At 38.6% G+C, this 16,142-nt stretch overlaps 2 protein-coding genes across 2 annotated transcripts; both read right to left on the bottom strand.

The window, feature by feature from the left end:
* Positions 1 to 2,407: 2,407 nt before the first annotated feature.
* LOC103132434 (E3 ubiquitin/ISG15 ligase TRIM25-like) lies at positions 2,408 to 3,737 on the bottom strand (the record flags this gene model as incomplete). Its single annotated transcript, XM_016667392.1, has 3 exons — positions 3,013 to 3,737; positions 2,625 to 2,787; positions 2,408 to 2,555 (listed from the first exon to the last, which is right to left on the bottom strand). Coding segments are annotated over exons 1-3 (996 nt in total), but the record flags the coding sequence as incomplete, so codon positions are not given.
* Positions 3,738 to 9,520: 5,783 nt separating this feature from the next.
* LOC103132433 (tripartite motif-containing protein 16-like) lies at positions 9,521 to 12,067 on the bottom strand. The gene has a single exon (XM_007544240.2). It carries the CDS (start codon positions 12,065 to 12,067, stop codon positions 10,424 to 10,426), a length of 1,644 nt encoding a protein of 547 aa, XP_007544302.2. The 3' UTR covers positions 9,521 to 10,423.
* Positions 12,068 to 16,142: the final 4,075 nt, after the last annotated feature.

Here is a 16,142-nt window from a genome sequence, read left to right on the forward strand (position 1 = left end):
AAAATGGTTAAATTAAAAGATAGATTAATGAAAAATGGGTAAATAGATAAAGAGATTAATGAAAAATGGGTAAAGGAAAAATAGATAAAAGAAAATGGGTAAATAAAAAAAGGGATATATGAGAAATTGATTAATGAAAGTGGGAAATAGGAAAATCGGGTTAATGGAAAAGGGAAATGGAAAAATGGTTAAATTAAAAGATAGATTAATGAAAAATGGGTAAATAGATAAAGAGATTAATGAAAAATGGGTAAATGAAAAATAGATAAAAGAAAATGGGTAAGTAAAAAAAGGGATATATGAGAAATTGATTAATGAAACTGGGAAATAGAAAATCAGGTTAATGGAAAAAGGAAATTGAAAAACGGTTAAATTAAAAAATAGATTAATGAAAAATGGGTAAATGGATAAAAGGATAGATAAATGAAAAAGAGAAATTGGGAAATTGATATGAAAAATAAATAAATTGAAAATTGGTTTAATGAAAAAGCTAAATTATTTATTTAACAAATTTTTTATTTATTTCACTCATTTACTTCATTTTTTTATTTATTTTACTCATTTTTTATTTATTTAACCCATTTATTTATTTATTTAATTTTGGCGCAAATGGCTCTCCATAAAAAGCCTCCTCAACAGAAATACATTCATAACATTCACCTGATTAAAACTAAACTGACATCAAATGATTTTATCATGTATAGAAAAATCACAAATTAAACCAAAAACCTGAAACTATTGAGGTATTCACTCTTAAAGTATTATGAAATTCCTTGACATGTTTCTTTAGTCCAAATTACCACAGTCTCTTGGAGATGCTGGGTCCCATCATCGGTTTAAGGGCTCATTAGTTCAGTGATGTCATTTCCTGTGATATCTGCATGCATGAGTCTCCACCAGCTTCCATTTTTTCTGAGTATGTGGCTGAAGGACTTGCATGCAGCTGCACCAAACTACCAGTAGGTGGCTCCAAAGAACTAAAAATCCCAGAACATCAGTTTTTCTGAATGATCTTGCTCCTCCATGCCACTCTGATTTACTCCAGCATCATCTTTCAGGTTGTTAAATCAGCCCAGAAAAAAACTGCTTTCAGTGTCCCAAAAACTAAAAATCTATTTAAAAGAGATTAAACTTTTCCTGTAGTGGTTCATAAACTTTTAAATATTTTGCCCCTCTAGACAAGTATCTTCACTTCCTGCTTGTAAGTCACTTTTTTCATCTTTTATTAGTGCCTCTGCCTCCATGTGGTTAAGACACAGAGCTCTAAGTAAGGATGAGGAGGGCGGAGAACGTTTCTTTGTCGTAATAGCAGGAAAAACCTTCCTCACCCCCAAACACAGAAATGGTTCGGCTGCAGAGAAAACTTCTAACTTTAATTTTATCATTCTGCTCCGGTGCTGGACTAAATGCTCGGTTCGCTACAGGCAGCCTGAGTCGGTCCCACCGTAGTGGGTCAGAACTAGATATCCTGATATAAAGAAACGGTACCATGACTGTCACCATGACAGCTCAAATCTCTGGTACCACCTGTTCACTGTTCGCTCTCCACTTCACCTTAACCTAATGTTACTACCAGGTGGTTCTGCTGACAGATCGGAAAAAATCCACCCCATAAAGCCCAGGCAACCAAAACCTCCTCTGTTGCACTAACCCCATTTTATCTCTACTGAACACATTAAAGTAAAATCATTGTCATTGTCAAAAATGGAATGCTACAGGTTTAGGTTTGTGGTCTGTGTTACAATTCAAGTATTTATAGGGGCCCTGAATGTCTAGACGGGCCCTACCAGCGGCTACTGAGTTTTCTTTGCCTTGATATGTCTTTGTCTTAAAATTCTAGATCTCTCAGAGGTGCTTACATAAAAAAAATTATGCAGAGTTAACCTCTGAGATTTTTCGATGTTTAGAGCAGTCTGCAGCCAAGTTGCAATGGAGGTTAAACAGTCAGATATTATCAGGGTTTATTTAGTGAAATAGCAGGAAATGTGCTTATTTCATAACTTCATAACCAGCAACCTTCTCTCCTATGGTCTATTTAACAACTACAGTCTCAGATAAACTCAGCCCTCCAGCTCTTTCAGCAGCAGAAAGAACATTATTCCTATTAGGAAAACATAGACTATATTTGCTTTGCATTATCCCCACGACAGTGATATAGTATGACCCAATTAAATATTAGATTCTTGATTAATATGGGTGGTTGCTATGTTGTTATGTTATTTTAAGATCTTGTTAAATGTGCCTCTTTTTAATGTTGAGCCCCTGCCCCTCCAAAGATCTCTGCACGGCCCAACTCCAAGGAACTTTTGTTTGGTCATTGTCCTGGTGCCAGTACCAGAACCAAGATTTCTAGGCCAGTTTGTTTTCATAGCCGTCTCCCCGCTCATCCTCTTGATCTCCTCCTTACATAGAATGGAGGTGGAGGTGGGGGGAAGAGTGTGATGCTCATGGAGGGTTGCGGTATGGGGTCGGTTGTGGAGAAAGGAGAGGATAGGGGGTGGAGGTGGGGAGTGGCTATGGAGCGGTGCGGGGCGATGAATGGCCTGCGTGTCCAACTGAAGTGATCAGGGGCATGTGCAGTCCTTTGACCAGCGATTTTCATGGCAGTTGGTTCTGGTTCTGACAGTAGAACATCCACTTCAGTTATTGCCTGTTCAATGTCTGTCCATGTGTCCCTCAGGACGTCCTGTAGTTTGTCTCTGAGCTCTGACACAGCTGCTGTCACGTCCTCAAAGTGTCTCAGAGGACGGATGTTGATGCTGGATGAGTGTGTCGACTCCCTGAGTGCTGGCAGTGAGGGATAGTTGAGGAGAAACTGGTTGTGATCCTCTGTATGTGAGAGCTGCTCCAGCTCAGCGTCTTTCCTCTTCAGCTCAGTGATCTCCTGCTCCAGCTTCTCCTGAATATCTTTGACTCGACTCACTTCAGTTTCCTGCTGGGATCTGATCTGCTGCTTCACCTCAGAGCTTCTTTTCTGGAGGAGACGGATCAGCTCAGTTAAGATCTTCTCACTGTCCACTGCTTTATCAGCAGAGACACTGATGGCCTTCAACTCTTTTTTAAGAAGCTTCACATCTTTCTCTTGGTCCTGGATTCTCTGCTGGATTTGTTGTCGACTCTCCTGGAGCTCCTTCTGCTTCTCAGTCACACCTGTTGCAACAGGGACTGTTTCATGGCCTTTATGTTCCTCCATAGAGCAGAGATAACAGATACACTGCTGATCAGTACGACAGAAGATCTTCATCACCTCATCATGACGAGAGCAGAAGTTGTCCTGGAGAGTCTTGGAGGGATTCTCCAGCTTGTGTTTTTTTAATGGTAGAGCATCATAGTGATGTTGTAGGTGATCCTCACAGTAAGAAGCTGGACATGATAAACAGGACTTGACAGCTTTCCTCTTCCTTCCGCTGCAGACATCACAGGCCACATCTTCAGGTCCAGCATAGCAGTGGTCAGCTGCAGCAGCTTGTAGTTCAGTCTTCTTCAGATCCTCCACCAAAGCATCTAAAGTGATGTTCTTCTTCAGTACAGGCCTGTGTGTGAACTCTTTTTGGCACTGTGGACAGCTGTAGATACTTTTTTGATCTTCTCCATCCCAGTGGTGATGAATACAGCTCATACAGTAGCTGTGTCCACAGGGAATAGTCACTGGATCCTTCAGTAAATCCAAACAAATGGAACAAGATATTTTATCCATCTGAACTCTTCTCTAATTCATTTCAGCTCTCAGTAACAATGACTGTTTCAGTTTTCATTCCCAACAACAGAAACTGGATCAGGAGTACATATCCGGTTACTGAAGGGAGTGTCTCTGGTTCCACCCACCATGACGTTTGTAAACCAGAGTGACAGAGAAGAAGGAAGCACTTTGAATTGAACACTGTCTGCCAGCCCATCATTATGTTTTTTTCCACTGAGTGAATTTAAAAAGGTTGCTAAGCTCAGGTTGAAATGCTCCAGGTTTTATTCCCGGTTGAATCCAAATAGAAAACAGAAATTGCAGTTACGTTGAAAACTGAAAACATCCTGTTTTTATCTTAGTGTTAATATTAAGCACAGTGAAACAGAGCTACATACGTTACATGCAAATTATGCTTTTATGGATCTGATCCATAAAAGATTGTGGATCAAATCTTGTCTCGCACATCAATTCTATATCATGATTACTTGCCTAGACAACAAATCAAGTAGCCTTTGATTAGTAATAAGTGGAGCATTGATCAAAATACTTGATGTGTAATTCCTTGTTGACTTTGACGATGTCATTTGACAAAATGTAATGCTTATTGCTTGTTGGATTACTAACCTGTCATGCTATGTTGCACAATCTGATGCATAGTTATACGTGTTGGCTAAAGGACTCTATAAATAGTAAAATTGTATCTCTGAGTCACTCTCTACTTCCCCTTCTCAGAGGAGGGAGATGTGCTACCAGCTCTCCATCTAACGGGTGAATTGAGTTTCCTAAATCTGCTGAGATTGACCCTGTCCAGAACTGAAGTAAACTTTGATTAATAAGCAAGGGTCAGTACAGCTTAATTCAGTAGCAGAAATAATCAAATAAGTAAATTCAATAATCTAAGCTATCTTTCCCTAATGCTGACACTGTGAACTAAAAAAGGGAAACTTTGAGAGACGGACGGAGTTTGGCATCTTGAACCCCAGAACCGGCCTGATGAAGGTGTTGCAGCAGCAGGAGGCTCACAGCGCTGATAGATGAGGGCAGCCGTCCCTGCAGGTCTGATGAGCTTTTGTCTCCGCTTTGATGGTGAGGTCAACAGGACTTGGGTGCTGACAGGAAGAGTACTGACTTGGAGCAGCAGGTCTCAGGTCTTAGGGCGACTTCCTCTTGTGCATAGCGGTCCTCAGCTTCTTGTCTTGCAACTCTGTAGCTCCTTTCTCCTCGTCTCACAATCTTTCTGGTCCGTTGAGATGTAGACGAGCTGGTCCTATGGAAGGAACACACTAGTTCTTCCTCTTTGCCGTTGTTCTTTGACTTTGCCTTTGCCTTTGTCTTTATCTTCATCTTTGCCTTGGTCTTTGTCTTTATCTTTGGGGTCCCAAACCCAGCTGGTGAGAGAAGTGCAATTTGAAGCCACATGTTGCGGGGCTAACGGGTTGGTCCCCATGTACAGAACAGTCTTCGGCTCTGTTGCCCCGGCTCTTTTTCAGCTGCATCTCGATCTTGGCTAGGTCTTGGCTCGAAGCTGCCTGAAGGATCCAACCAAAGATTCCTCTTTTGCATCCACCTTTTATAGGGTTTATCCACCCTTTTGGTGTGTTTGCATTGGCTAGCTTTGTTGCTGTACTTGTTTCATTGGCTGACTACTTGGACAGATGATCTCATATCCATCACCGTCTTGGAAGCCTTTTAGTTTCTCTGATTTAGCATTCATTTATAATATTATAACCATTACTTATTAGTTACTCTTATTATAATCATAAAGTGAGTTATTACAGACATCTCTGCAAAGAAATCAGGAATAATCCATTATTCTAATTATTTGATACCAAGTTACAGTTACTTGTTTCACCTGTAAGTATTTCCATAAGTACAAGAGTAAGTGTAAATATTCTTACAATCAAACCAACATCAACCACTGGTTAAACCAATATTAATTATTGGCTTAATTATAAGTTATTATTATTCATTTAAGTATTTTATTCTGGGTTTTATCCAATTACTCAAAATGTTTAGATTTTATTCTTTAAACCTTTAATGCTTTGAAATAAGGAATAAGTCTGAACCATTTTTATCCACATGCAGGCTGGAAACTTCCCCTTTCTTCAGGAAACCTGCTCTTCTTGTTCCATGACTCTCTTTCTGCCCAACTATGATTTTTTATGATTAAATACAAAAAAGTAGAAATAAAGCAAAGTTTGCAGGACACAATAACAACCAGATTAATTTTATTACCGTCTGACTCTACTGTTGGGTCTTGATGTCACCTGTGTAATCAGTTTTAAAGATAACTTTATTCGTTGTTACTATTAAACCAAAATCTCCAGCATGGGGAAATGGGATGATCTCGACTTTTCTCGACACTATAGAAAGCTTTTATATCTGTTAAGCCCTGAATAACTGCAAACTTGGATGAGACATAAATTCTGATAATACATCAGAAATCTGAGTCATCTTTCCTAATGGCTGTTAGTTTAATGTCTGAACATGTTGCTGCAGTAAACATTTGTGGTTCCAAATATTCTCAGATATGAACTTCTGAAGGGAATAAATTAGTTCTTCACATCGTCTAAATGGAGATAAATACTCACTTTTTCCTTACCATTATTTTTTATAAATAAAAAAAGTTTACATCTGAATACAATTCAATGAATAAACTACAAACTAAGGTCCAAATTTTACAGTTGTTATTTGTCTGGATTCACTTAATCAGACAAGTTCAGACAGGAATGTTTAAAGTACCCGAGGCCATGAGATAAAAGAAACTGTTGGTTGTTTCAGGTCTAATTGGTTGTAACTAGGCCTGTCACAATAAACAATAAATCACATGATAAATTAAAGGGAGCTCAATAATTTCCATTAGCATGATTTACTGTTTTCCTCTTTTCTCTCTTTGTACCAAAAACTGGATGATAAAAATCTTCAGTTTGGTGTTTTGGTCTCAACTAGCCCTTTATTTGAAGGACAATTTTGTTTACAAAGACTTTATAATTAATTTTATTTGTTGTTTTGTTTATTTTGGATATTTAAAATGTCTTTAAGAATGCGTTCTTGCATTATTATACCATTACCATTAGATTATTCGAAAATTGTCTCAAAACAACAATATTATCGTTTATCACAATAACTTCTGGGACAATTCATTGCTCTGTAAAAGTTTAACATAAAAAGCCTAGTTGTAATCTAACCCTCCTCTCTGCTGCTGCTTCACCAGTGGTTTCTGAAACTGGTGAAAAGTGTTTTAATGCAAAGTGGAAAATGTAACTCATGGGAATCTATTAAAAACTTCATCCAGCCTTCCATTTAAATAATTACATTTTGTTTCAGATTTTACTAGAGGTTTTACTAGCTCAGTTGTTGTCTATTGTTGACATATTTATCCTTACAGGAGCGCTACCAGTAGACCCTGGATGGGATCCTGCAGCACTGACAACCAATAACTGTCAGTGCTGCTCATATTTTTGGATTGTTAAAGAACATTTATCCAGAGAGAACCCACAAAGACTCCATGCAAAAAGTCCTTGGTTCGAGATTCAAACTCATGATCTTCCTGTAAACCAGCAGTGCTAAAAACTCCACCAAAGTGCAACTCATGTTGAGCGGTGATCAGACACAAGAATTGGTCCTAATCGGCTGATGTCCAGCAGGAATTTTGTCTTGAAACATGAACCAGAAGACCTGAGAGATCTGGAAGGTTGCTATGACAACAGCAGATCTTTAATGTATTATTTCAGTGATTCATAAACTAACACCAGCATTTTAAAGTCTATTTCCTGAGCTACAGGGAGCCAGTGTAGGGACTTTAAAACTGGTGTTATGTGCTCCATCTTCCTGGTTTTAGTCAGAACTCCAGCAGCAGCGTCTGGATCAGCTGCAGCTGACAGACCTGTGAAGACGCTGAGATTCTCTAGATCTTTCTGAGACATTAGTCCTGTATTCCTGGACATGTTCTTCAGGTGATAGAAGGCCAACTTTGTAACTGTCTTTATGTGGCTCTGAGAGTTCAGGTCAGAGTCCATCAATACTCCCAGGTTTCAGCCTGATCTCTAGTTTCCAGCTGTAATAACTCAAGCTGTGTGCTGACTCTTCATTATTCTTCTTTAAGTCCAAAAATAGTAAATTCTAAATAATTTGAAAACAGCAGAAATAAAAATAAATAAATAAAAACTCGCAAATAAAATAATTAAAAATCTAAGAAGGAAAACTAACATTGCAATAAATCTTTAACTGATTTCAAGGATTTCTACAGACTATTAAATGTTTCTAACAAACAAAACATAATCCAGCCACAGATAATTGGATAATAGATTTTTTTGGATTCAATCACTTGTCTGCACAAAACTAAATGTTGTAAATGGTAACACTTAAAAACATTTTTGTCCTTATATCTGATTACAACACAAACATTAAAATTTGATAAAAACTATTGCTAAGTAATTTTATGTTCTTTTTAATTCACTTCCACAATCACTTTGATCCAGAATCTGCTTTTCATTTTCAACAGTATAAACATTATATTATTTAAATGTACATATAATTTCTAATCTTATTGTTTTATTATTCTTCCTTTATTTAAATCTTCTCACCTTTTCTCATTCTGTATTTTTTTATTCATCGTCCCTTTTTTAATCATTCATTGATTTTGTAAAACGGCAGCAGGGTGAGTAAATTGTGCAAGAATGGTTACTGTAATTAATAAATATTGCAAAGGTCTTGTATTTTTCCTGATATTTTAAAAAACATTAAATAAAATATAAAATTAAACAATTTTGTTAGAAGTCAGTGCGCTCATTTAGCTCTACATTACCCATGATGCATCTGTTTGTTTTGTAGTTCCACATGCTCTTTGTTTAACAAGCTACTTTGTGTGTTTCAGTGTCGCATTTAGTCAGTTATTCAGGTGTGGTGCTATAGTGCCTGAGTTTGCATGTTCTTCCTGTGCATGGTGGGTTTTCTCCAGGTACTCCGGTTTCCTCCCACAGTCCAAAAACATGACTGTCAGGTTAAATGGTCTCTCTAAATTCTCCCTAGGTGTGAGTGTACATGGCTGTGTGTCCTGTGTCTCTGTGTTGCCCTACAATGGACGACCTGTCCAGGTGTACAGGTCGCCAACATTTCTCACCCGAAATGTTCGCTGGAGATGGGCACCAGCTCCCCTCCTCACCACTAGGGACAAGGGAGTTAGAAGATGGATGGATGGATGGATGGATGGATGGATGGATGGCATAGTGCACTCTAGGATTTTCAGTGGTACTCTAGGCCGATTCTATTTCAAATAAACACACACGTGTGCGGGCGCACACACACACACACACGTTTGTGTTGCTATCTTTGTGGGGACTTTCCATTGACTTCCATTCATTTCTACAGCCTAAACCTTACCTTTACCCTTTACCCTTTTCCTAACCCTAACCATCACATACCTAACCCTATCCCTAACCAAAACTCAATTCATACCTTAGCCCTAACTCTGACCCCTGACCCAAAAACAGGATTTCCCCTCGTGGGGACCAGGCTCCGGTCCCCACAACGTAGTATATGTCAGGAAAATCATCCCCACAAGGTATTACAAACAAACGCGCACACACACACGTACACACCTACACACACACACACACCTGTATCTCATCACTATTTCCTCCTGAATAAACCATCTAAACTACATAATTGGAGTTGGCCTTTTCAATATGAAATCAAATTTCAGATTGGCAAGCAATCTGAAATGTGTGCATGTCTCACACAGATTCAAAAGGTATTAGCTTTAATATTCTTTATTTTCTTTTATAAAAGTTCATCAGGATGAAAGATTAAATCATCAAAATTAACTAAGTGTTACAAATAAATTTTGATTATTCAGATTTTTACAATATTACAGCATCACACTGATCATTAAAGCAGAAAATAAACACGGCGTTGGACGTTGTATAAAGTCTCATATAAAGAACAAAACACATAAAGCATAATCTTAATTAATGTAATCAATGTTTACTAGATAGCTCCACTCAGACCTTCTGATTGTAGAGAAAAGCTACAATCAGCTTTTCTCTACAATCAGAAGAGAATTTGCTTCTCTGCTAAATCTAGAAATGAATGAACTGCTTTCTGAAAACATCTTTTACAGATTATGAATAAGTGAATTTTTTTACACTAAACGAAGACATTGTTCCACACTTTGGCGTCTTTGCTTCAATGTTCAAAAACAATTTTTTTCTTTGGAAAGAATATTGTCATGAAATGGATCATTTCCTGATTTTTACCCTTTCAACTACAATAAATGCTGAGAAGGATCATAGTTGTCTATACTGACAGCAGGAAGTTGTTTCTAGCTGCTGACATCCTTTTATGTTTCACTTTACACCCCATACTAAACACTATTTGACTTTTAAAACTTTGCATCATCATAATCTGATCTTCGTCCAACAAAATAATGACAAATTTCCTGATTGCTGATGATCGTAGCAATCAGTTTCCATCAGTTAATTTTTACACGGATTTCAACAAATGAAAAATTAATGTAAATGTAATTAGTGAATCAATATCCTCCTTAGCAGTGAGAGTCTCCATGGGTGAACAGAAACAGGAAGGGGCAGCACTCGAAGGAACTCCGTCATCAACAAAAGTATGTTATAAAGAAAGACAGCTGATCTCTGAGCAGTGAAGAAACTACAACAAAGTTCTCAGCAACAAGAGAGGAGAGTAAAATACACATTTAAAAGAAACTGGACCTCAGATCACTGCTGACTATTTAGGCTTAATGAACTCAGCTGAGGATTTATCATAAAGCCAAACCCCAGCATGTAGCGGCTGAGTGAATCTGGTCTGGACTCTGTAGATCAGAGTCATGGTTTCAGAGACGCTGTAGAAAGAAAGAATACCTGCTCTGTGGTCCAGGTACACTCCTATTCTGGAGGAAACTGGACCTGGTACCTGAGTTTTAACTTTGTTATGACAACGTATGCAACCATCTTTGGTATAAAATAATGACCAAGATACGTCATTGAATCCAAAACTTTCCTTTTTGCTGATGTTCTTGTAAGAAACTGCTACAAATCCTCTTCCTCCCATCTCCACCTCCCAGTAACAACGGCCAGTCAGACTCTCTGTACTGAGGACCTGAAAAGAAACAGTGAATCTGTCTGGATGATCAGGATAAGACTGTTGTTCTTCTACCCTCATTACTTTTCTGTTGTCCTCAGATAATAACAGAAATCTGTTTGCTGTGTTTGGATCCAAAGTGATTTCTTGTGAATATTTTAGGAATTCAGCTCTGGTCTTTGGTTCTGGTTCTGAGAGTAGAACATCCACATTAGTAATCTTCAGTTCGACGTTTGTCCATGTGTCTCTCAGGACGTCCTGTAGTTTGTCTCTGAGCTCTGACACAGCTGCTGTCACGTCCTCAAAGTGTCTCAGAGGACGGATGTTGATCATGGATGAGTGTGTCGACTCCCTGAGTGCTGGCAGTGAGGGGTAGTTGAGGAGAAACTGGGTGTGATCCTCTGTGTGTGAGAGCTGCTCCAGCTCAGCGTCTTTCCTCTTCAGCTCAGTGATCTCCTGCTCCAGCTTCTCCTGAACATCTTTGACTCGACTCACTTCAGTTTCCTGCTGGGATCTGATCTGCTGCTTCACATCAGAGCGTCTTTTCCGGAGGAGATGGATCAGCTCAGTGAAGATCTCCTCACTGTCCTCCACTGCTTTATCAGCAGAGACATTGATGGCCTCCACCTCCTGTTGAAGCAGCTTCACATCTTTCTCTTGGTCCAGGATTCTCTGATGGATTTGTTGTCGACTCTCCTGGAGCTCCTTCTGCTTCTCAGTCACTTCTGATTCTGCAGGGACTGTTTCATGGTCTTTATGTTCATCCATTAAGCAGAGATAACAGATAAACTGCTGATCAGTACGACAGAATATCTTCATTACCTCCTCATGATGTGGGCAGATGTTGTCCTGAAGATTATTAGAGGGATTTACCAGCTTGTGTTTCTTTAATGGTGGAGCATCATGGTGAGGTTGGAGGTGATTCTCACAATAAGATATCAAGCAGAACAAGCAGGACTTGACAGCTTTCCTCTTCCTCCCAGTGCAGACATCACAGGCCACATCTTCAGGTCCAGCATAGCAGTGATCAGCTGCAGCAGCTTGGAGTCCAGTCTTCTTCAGATCCTCCACTAAAGCAGCTAACATGATGTTTTTCTTCAAGACAGGTCTTCTTTTAAATTTCTCTCTGCACTGAGGGCAGCTGGACTTTCTCCTCTGATCTCCATCCCAGTGATCTTTAATGCAGTTCATGCAGTAGCTGTGTCCACAGGGAATCGTCACTGGATCCTTCAGTAGATCCAAACAGATGGAACAGGAGACATTATCCATTTGAACATGTCTATTCTCCATTTCAGCTCTCAGTAATGACTCAGTTTCTCTTTTGTAGAACAGAAACTGGCTTCAGTTCTAGTGTAAATGTCAGGTAACTGACGGGTGTGTCACTGGTTCCTCCCATCATGACGTTTGCAAACCAGAAACAGAGAAGCACCTTGAACTGAACACTGTCTGCTAATGACTGGGTAGAGATAAAAAGCTTGCTCAGTTCAGGTTGAACTGCTCCATGTTTTATTCCCAGTTGGATCCAACTAGAGAACAAAAACTACAGTTGCTAATAAAGCTATAAATACATGCTGTTTTTATTTCCTAAATGGTAAATGGCCAGAACTTGTTTTATCAAGTCTGAGGGACCCCAAAATTCTTCATGCTACATTCAGCTTGTAATACAGACAGGGAGGGAACTGTCATGGTGTGGTTGTGGAGGAAGATGCTGGTAGGTCCAGGTAGTCATGACAAAATGATATTTAATGATGAAACAGGTAAACTCAAAGGCAGCACTGAGAGCAGACAGACAAGGAAACACAACGTTTGACAAGGACCCGACAAGAGACACAGGGAGGGTAATCAGGTAACTAGACACACCTGGAAAGCAATCAATAGAGAAGACAGGACAGGACTAAACACAGAAAACCTCAAAAAGAACTACACAGAACATAACAGGAACAAGAAAGATCTTCAAACTGTTGAGTTTGAAAATTGTCATTATAATGTTGAGGCCTGTTTCCTGTAAAGTGGTATGAATACTTTTCTTAGTGCCAGTTTAAAAGGATTGGGATATGGGTTAACCTATGCTCAGTGGTGGGAAGTAGGGAAGTACCTGTACTTAAGTACAATTTTTGTGTATCTGTACTTTACTTAAGTAGGTTTAATAATGGATACTTTCTACTTTTACTCCACTACATTTGACAGTAAGTATCTGTACTTTCTACTTCACTACATTTCTACAAAACTGTCGCATTACTCGTTACATCCAAGTCGCATTTCGTTTTTGTCCGTTAAAATGTGAAGTTCAGGGTCTTAAGGTGGCGCCGTAAAATCCAAGCAATAACGTGACTTAGTGTCTGTTGTCGCCCATCGCCTCCACCTTTACTCGCACGCGGAGCTCAAGACATGCGCAGTGGTTTCCTCTGAGTGGGAGAAGATGTCTGTCTGATCGTCAGTTATATAATAGCGCTGCATAAACCATAAGATATGGCGACATGTAAAACCAGCAGCGCTTCGCTTTCACAGATGGTGGGGACTTCGTCCAACTTTTAGCGTCACTTGGAAGGAAAGCTTAAAGAAAGGTAAGATCTGTGATGCTACCAAAGCTAGCTGTACAGAGACACATGTTGCATCTGCGATGAAAAAAAGTTGTCACTCATTCCCTGAATTATTGTGTGGAGGTGTTGACTGAGGTGTCACATATATGGGACAACGCTGTGACCAAAGTGCAATATAGTGACATGACATTCAGGAACAATCCGATTCTTCTGGACGGATCTTTACTGATTAAATTTATTTCAGCTTTAAGTATTTAATATCTAGGTGCTTTATGTGAATGTGGATTTTTCAGATCAATTTGAGAAGCAATTTTGAAGGTAAAACTTAATGTTTTTGTGTCACGCAGCATGGGGTGCTGGTCTTGACTTGGTCTTGGGTAGGTGGTCTTGACTATAACTCAGCTACTGGCTCCTTGGTTGCATGTCCTTCCCCACTCACCTTCTTTTCATCCCCTTTCTGTTGGATTTCTTTCAAAATATAAGCCACTAATGGCAAAAACAGTGAAGTTCATGCTATGTTAGGACAGGAGACAAGATGTTTCCATCCCTGAAATTATGATGCATAGAATCACATATTTAAGTCTAAACTATGTTACAGAGAGTAAACATAATAAAAACATGCTTTATCTGTGGCATTGCTCATTAAAATGGCACATTTCTGATATATTAAAATTAAATATGATCGGTTCACTTAATGATATTGTATTAGGGATTAGGTATTGCATTCAGCAAGTACTTTTACTTTTAATATTTAAGTATTTTTAAAATCCAGTACTTTTTTACTTTTACTTAAGTACAAATGTTAATGTGGTAGTTTTACTTTTACTTGAGTACATTTTTGTCTTTGTACTTTTACTTAAGTAAATTTTTTGAGTACTTTCTCCACCACTGCCTATGGTGTTAACCCTGAGAAATGACAGAAGTTACTCTGGCTGAGAAAGCAAGCAGCTGATTCAAGCAATGGTCAAGAGACACTTCATGCAAAACTTATTTTAATTAGACAGTTTGCATCTTGAACATTTGCAAGCTGGTGCAACAGGTTGTGTTTCTTTAGTCCAGAAATATTATAGTGATATTAGAGGTGAATCCTTAAATAGTTCCAAACAGATGGAAGAAGAGAGATTCTCCAGCTGAGTTTCTCTGTGAGACATTTTATCCATCAGGAATAGCAACTGCTTAAGTTTCTCTTTCCTAGAAGTTAGTTTGAGATTTAATATGGACATGTGACTCAATCAGACATGAAGTCTTCCTGTATAGTTCTGCCCACTGATATCTAAATGGTTGAGTGAAGTGGGTAATAAACAAAGTGGAGCTTCCAGGAAGAAGATATAGACTCTTGACTTTACAGGAAGAGGAACAGTTTGAAGCAGAACTGAATGGCTACCTTTTGTTACAGTGAGATTTTAAGCCCTGAGGTTTGTGTTTAAAATCTATATCCAGCTTTAATCATCACTTTATCTAATTTTGACATCCGTTCATCAATTTTGGGAAATTAAACCACCTCCAACCAAAAAGCTAATTCTTGTCACTAAAATGAAACAAACTGCTCCTCCAGTGTGACCAGGAACTACTTGAGGAAACTATTCAAATTAAAACAGCTTGTAAAACCACACTTGGAAGTAAACACTGAGTATCAAAGAAAGTGACCTTTGAACCTGCAGCTCAGTGTTTGACTGAAACCAAGTTCAGTAATCCATTACTATCATCTATTTAGATGTTTACAGTTACAGTTTCTATGTGTGAACAGCACTAAGCTACAGGAGCAGGAAAGCTGCTTCATCAATATAATTCACAGCTGAAGACTTAAAACTGACTGAGATACACAGAAAGGAAGCAAAGTTTCCCTAAACTGGATAGAAAACCTTAGTAGACGGTTCCTCTGGGGAAGTGGAGCACACCAAAACAGAAGACTACGTGCTTTTTGATTCTGAGAGGAACAGATTTAATATCCATTATCATCAGAATAAAATAAATGTGGAGACCCAGTTTGGTTGTCCTCACACAGAAGGTTAACAGAGCAGTCAAGAGTTTAGTAGTACTGTAAAGGTCACAACATACTTCATGTGACGTGTGACAAAAATTGCCTCATTTAGTTTGTAGAGGCATTTCAAAGTATCTTTTTATCTCTTTCTCTTTCTTACTGTTTATTCAATGTTGTTGTGGTGTTCTATGTTATAGTGGAATAAGCAGGCATCACACGTAGCTCAGCTTCAGTAGACACTTTTCACATGACGTCAGACAACATCCGTTTTGACTCGATCCAGTGTATCTTTAGTTCCGGTGTTTGTAGTTAACACTGTTTCTGGACTCTAAAGCAGCTGCCACAAATACGATTTGAAGCTATATCACTATTTGCAAACATTTTTTCTTCATCAAGATGATCTAAACTGGACAAATTCATCGCTGATTGATACCAGTTTGACTACGAAGGTACGTGTTTTGGTTTTTTCTAGCTGTTAGTTGATATACTAGGATAGCAATAGTAATTTGTAGAGATGTGCCAATCAGGTTTTTTCCTGCCGATACCGATCACCCATGAGGGCCGATCACAGATACCGATCACCCATGAGGGCCGATCACCGATACCGATACCGATCACATAATTATTATTATTATTTTTTTATCATAAACACTACCGGTTACATTATGTGGAAAAAGGAACCATGAATTCACCTTAATTTAGACAAAAACTTGTTTTTAATAACTTTTTCCAAGAAGAAAACTAAACAAAACAGGCATTGTGCAAATTGTACTGCTATTGATAATACTATTATCAATAGCAGTACAATTTGCACAATGCCTGTTTTGTTTAGTTTTCTTCTTGG

The sequence above is a fragment of the Poecilia formosa genome, unplaced genomic scaffold, assembly GCF_000485575.1.
Source record: "Poecilia formosa unplaced genomic scaffold, Poecilia_formosa-5.1.2 Scaffold1052, whole genome shotgun sequence".
Classification (NCBI taxonomy): Eukaryota; Metazoa; Chordata; class Actinopteri; order Cyprinodontiformes; family Poeciliidae; genus Poecilia; species Poecilia formosa.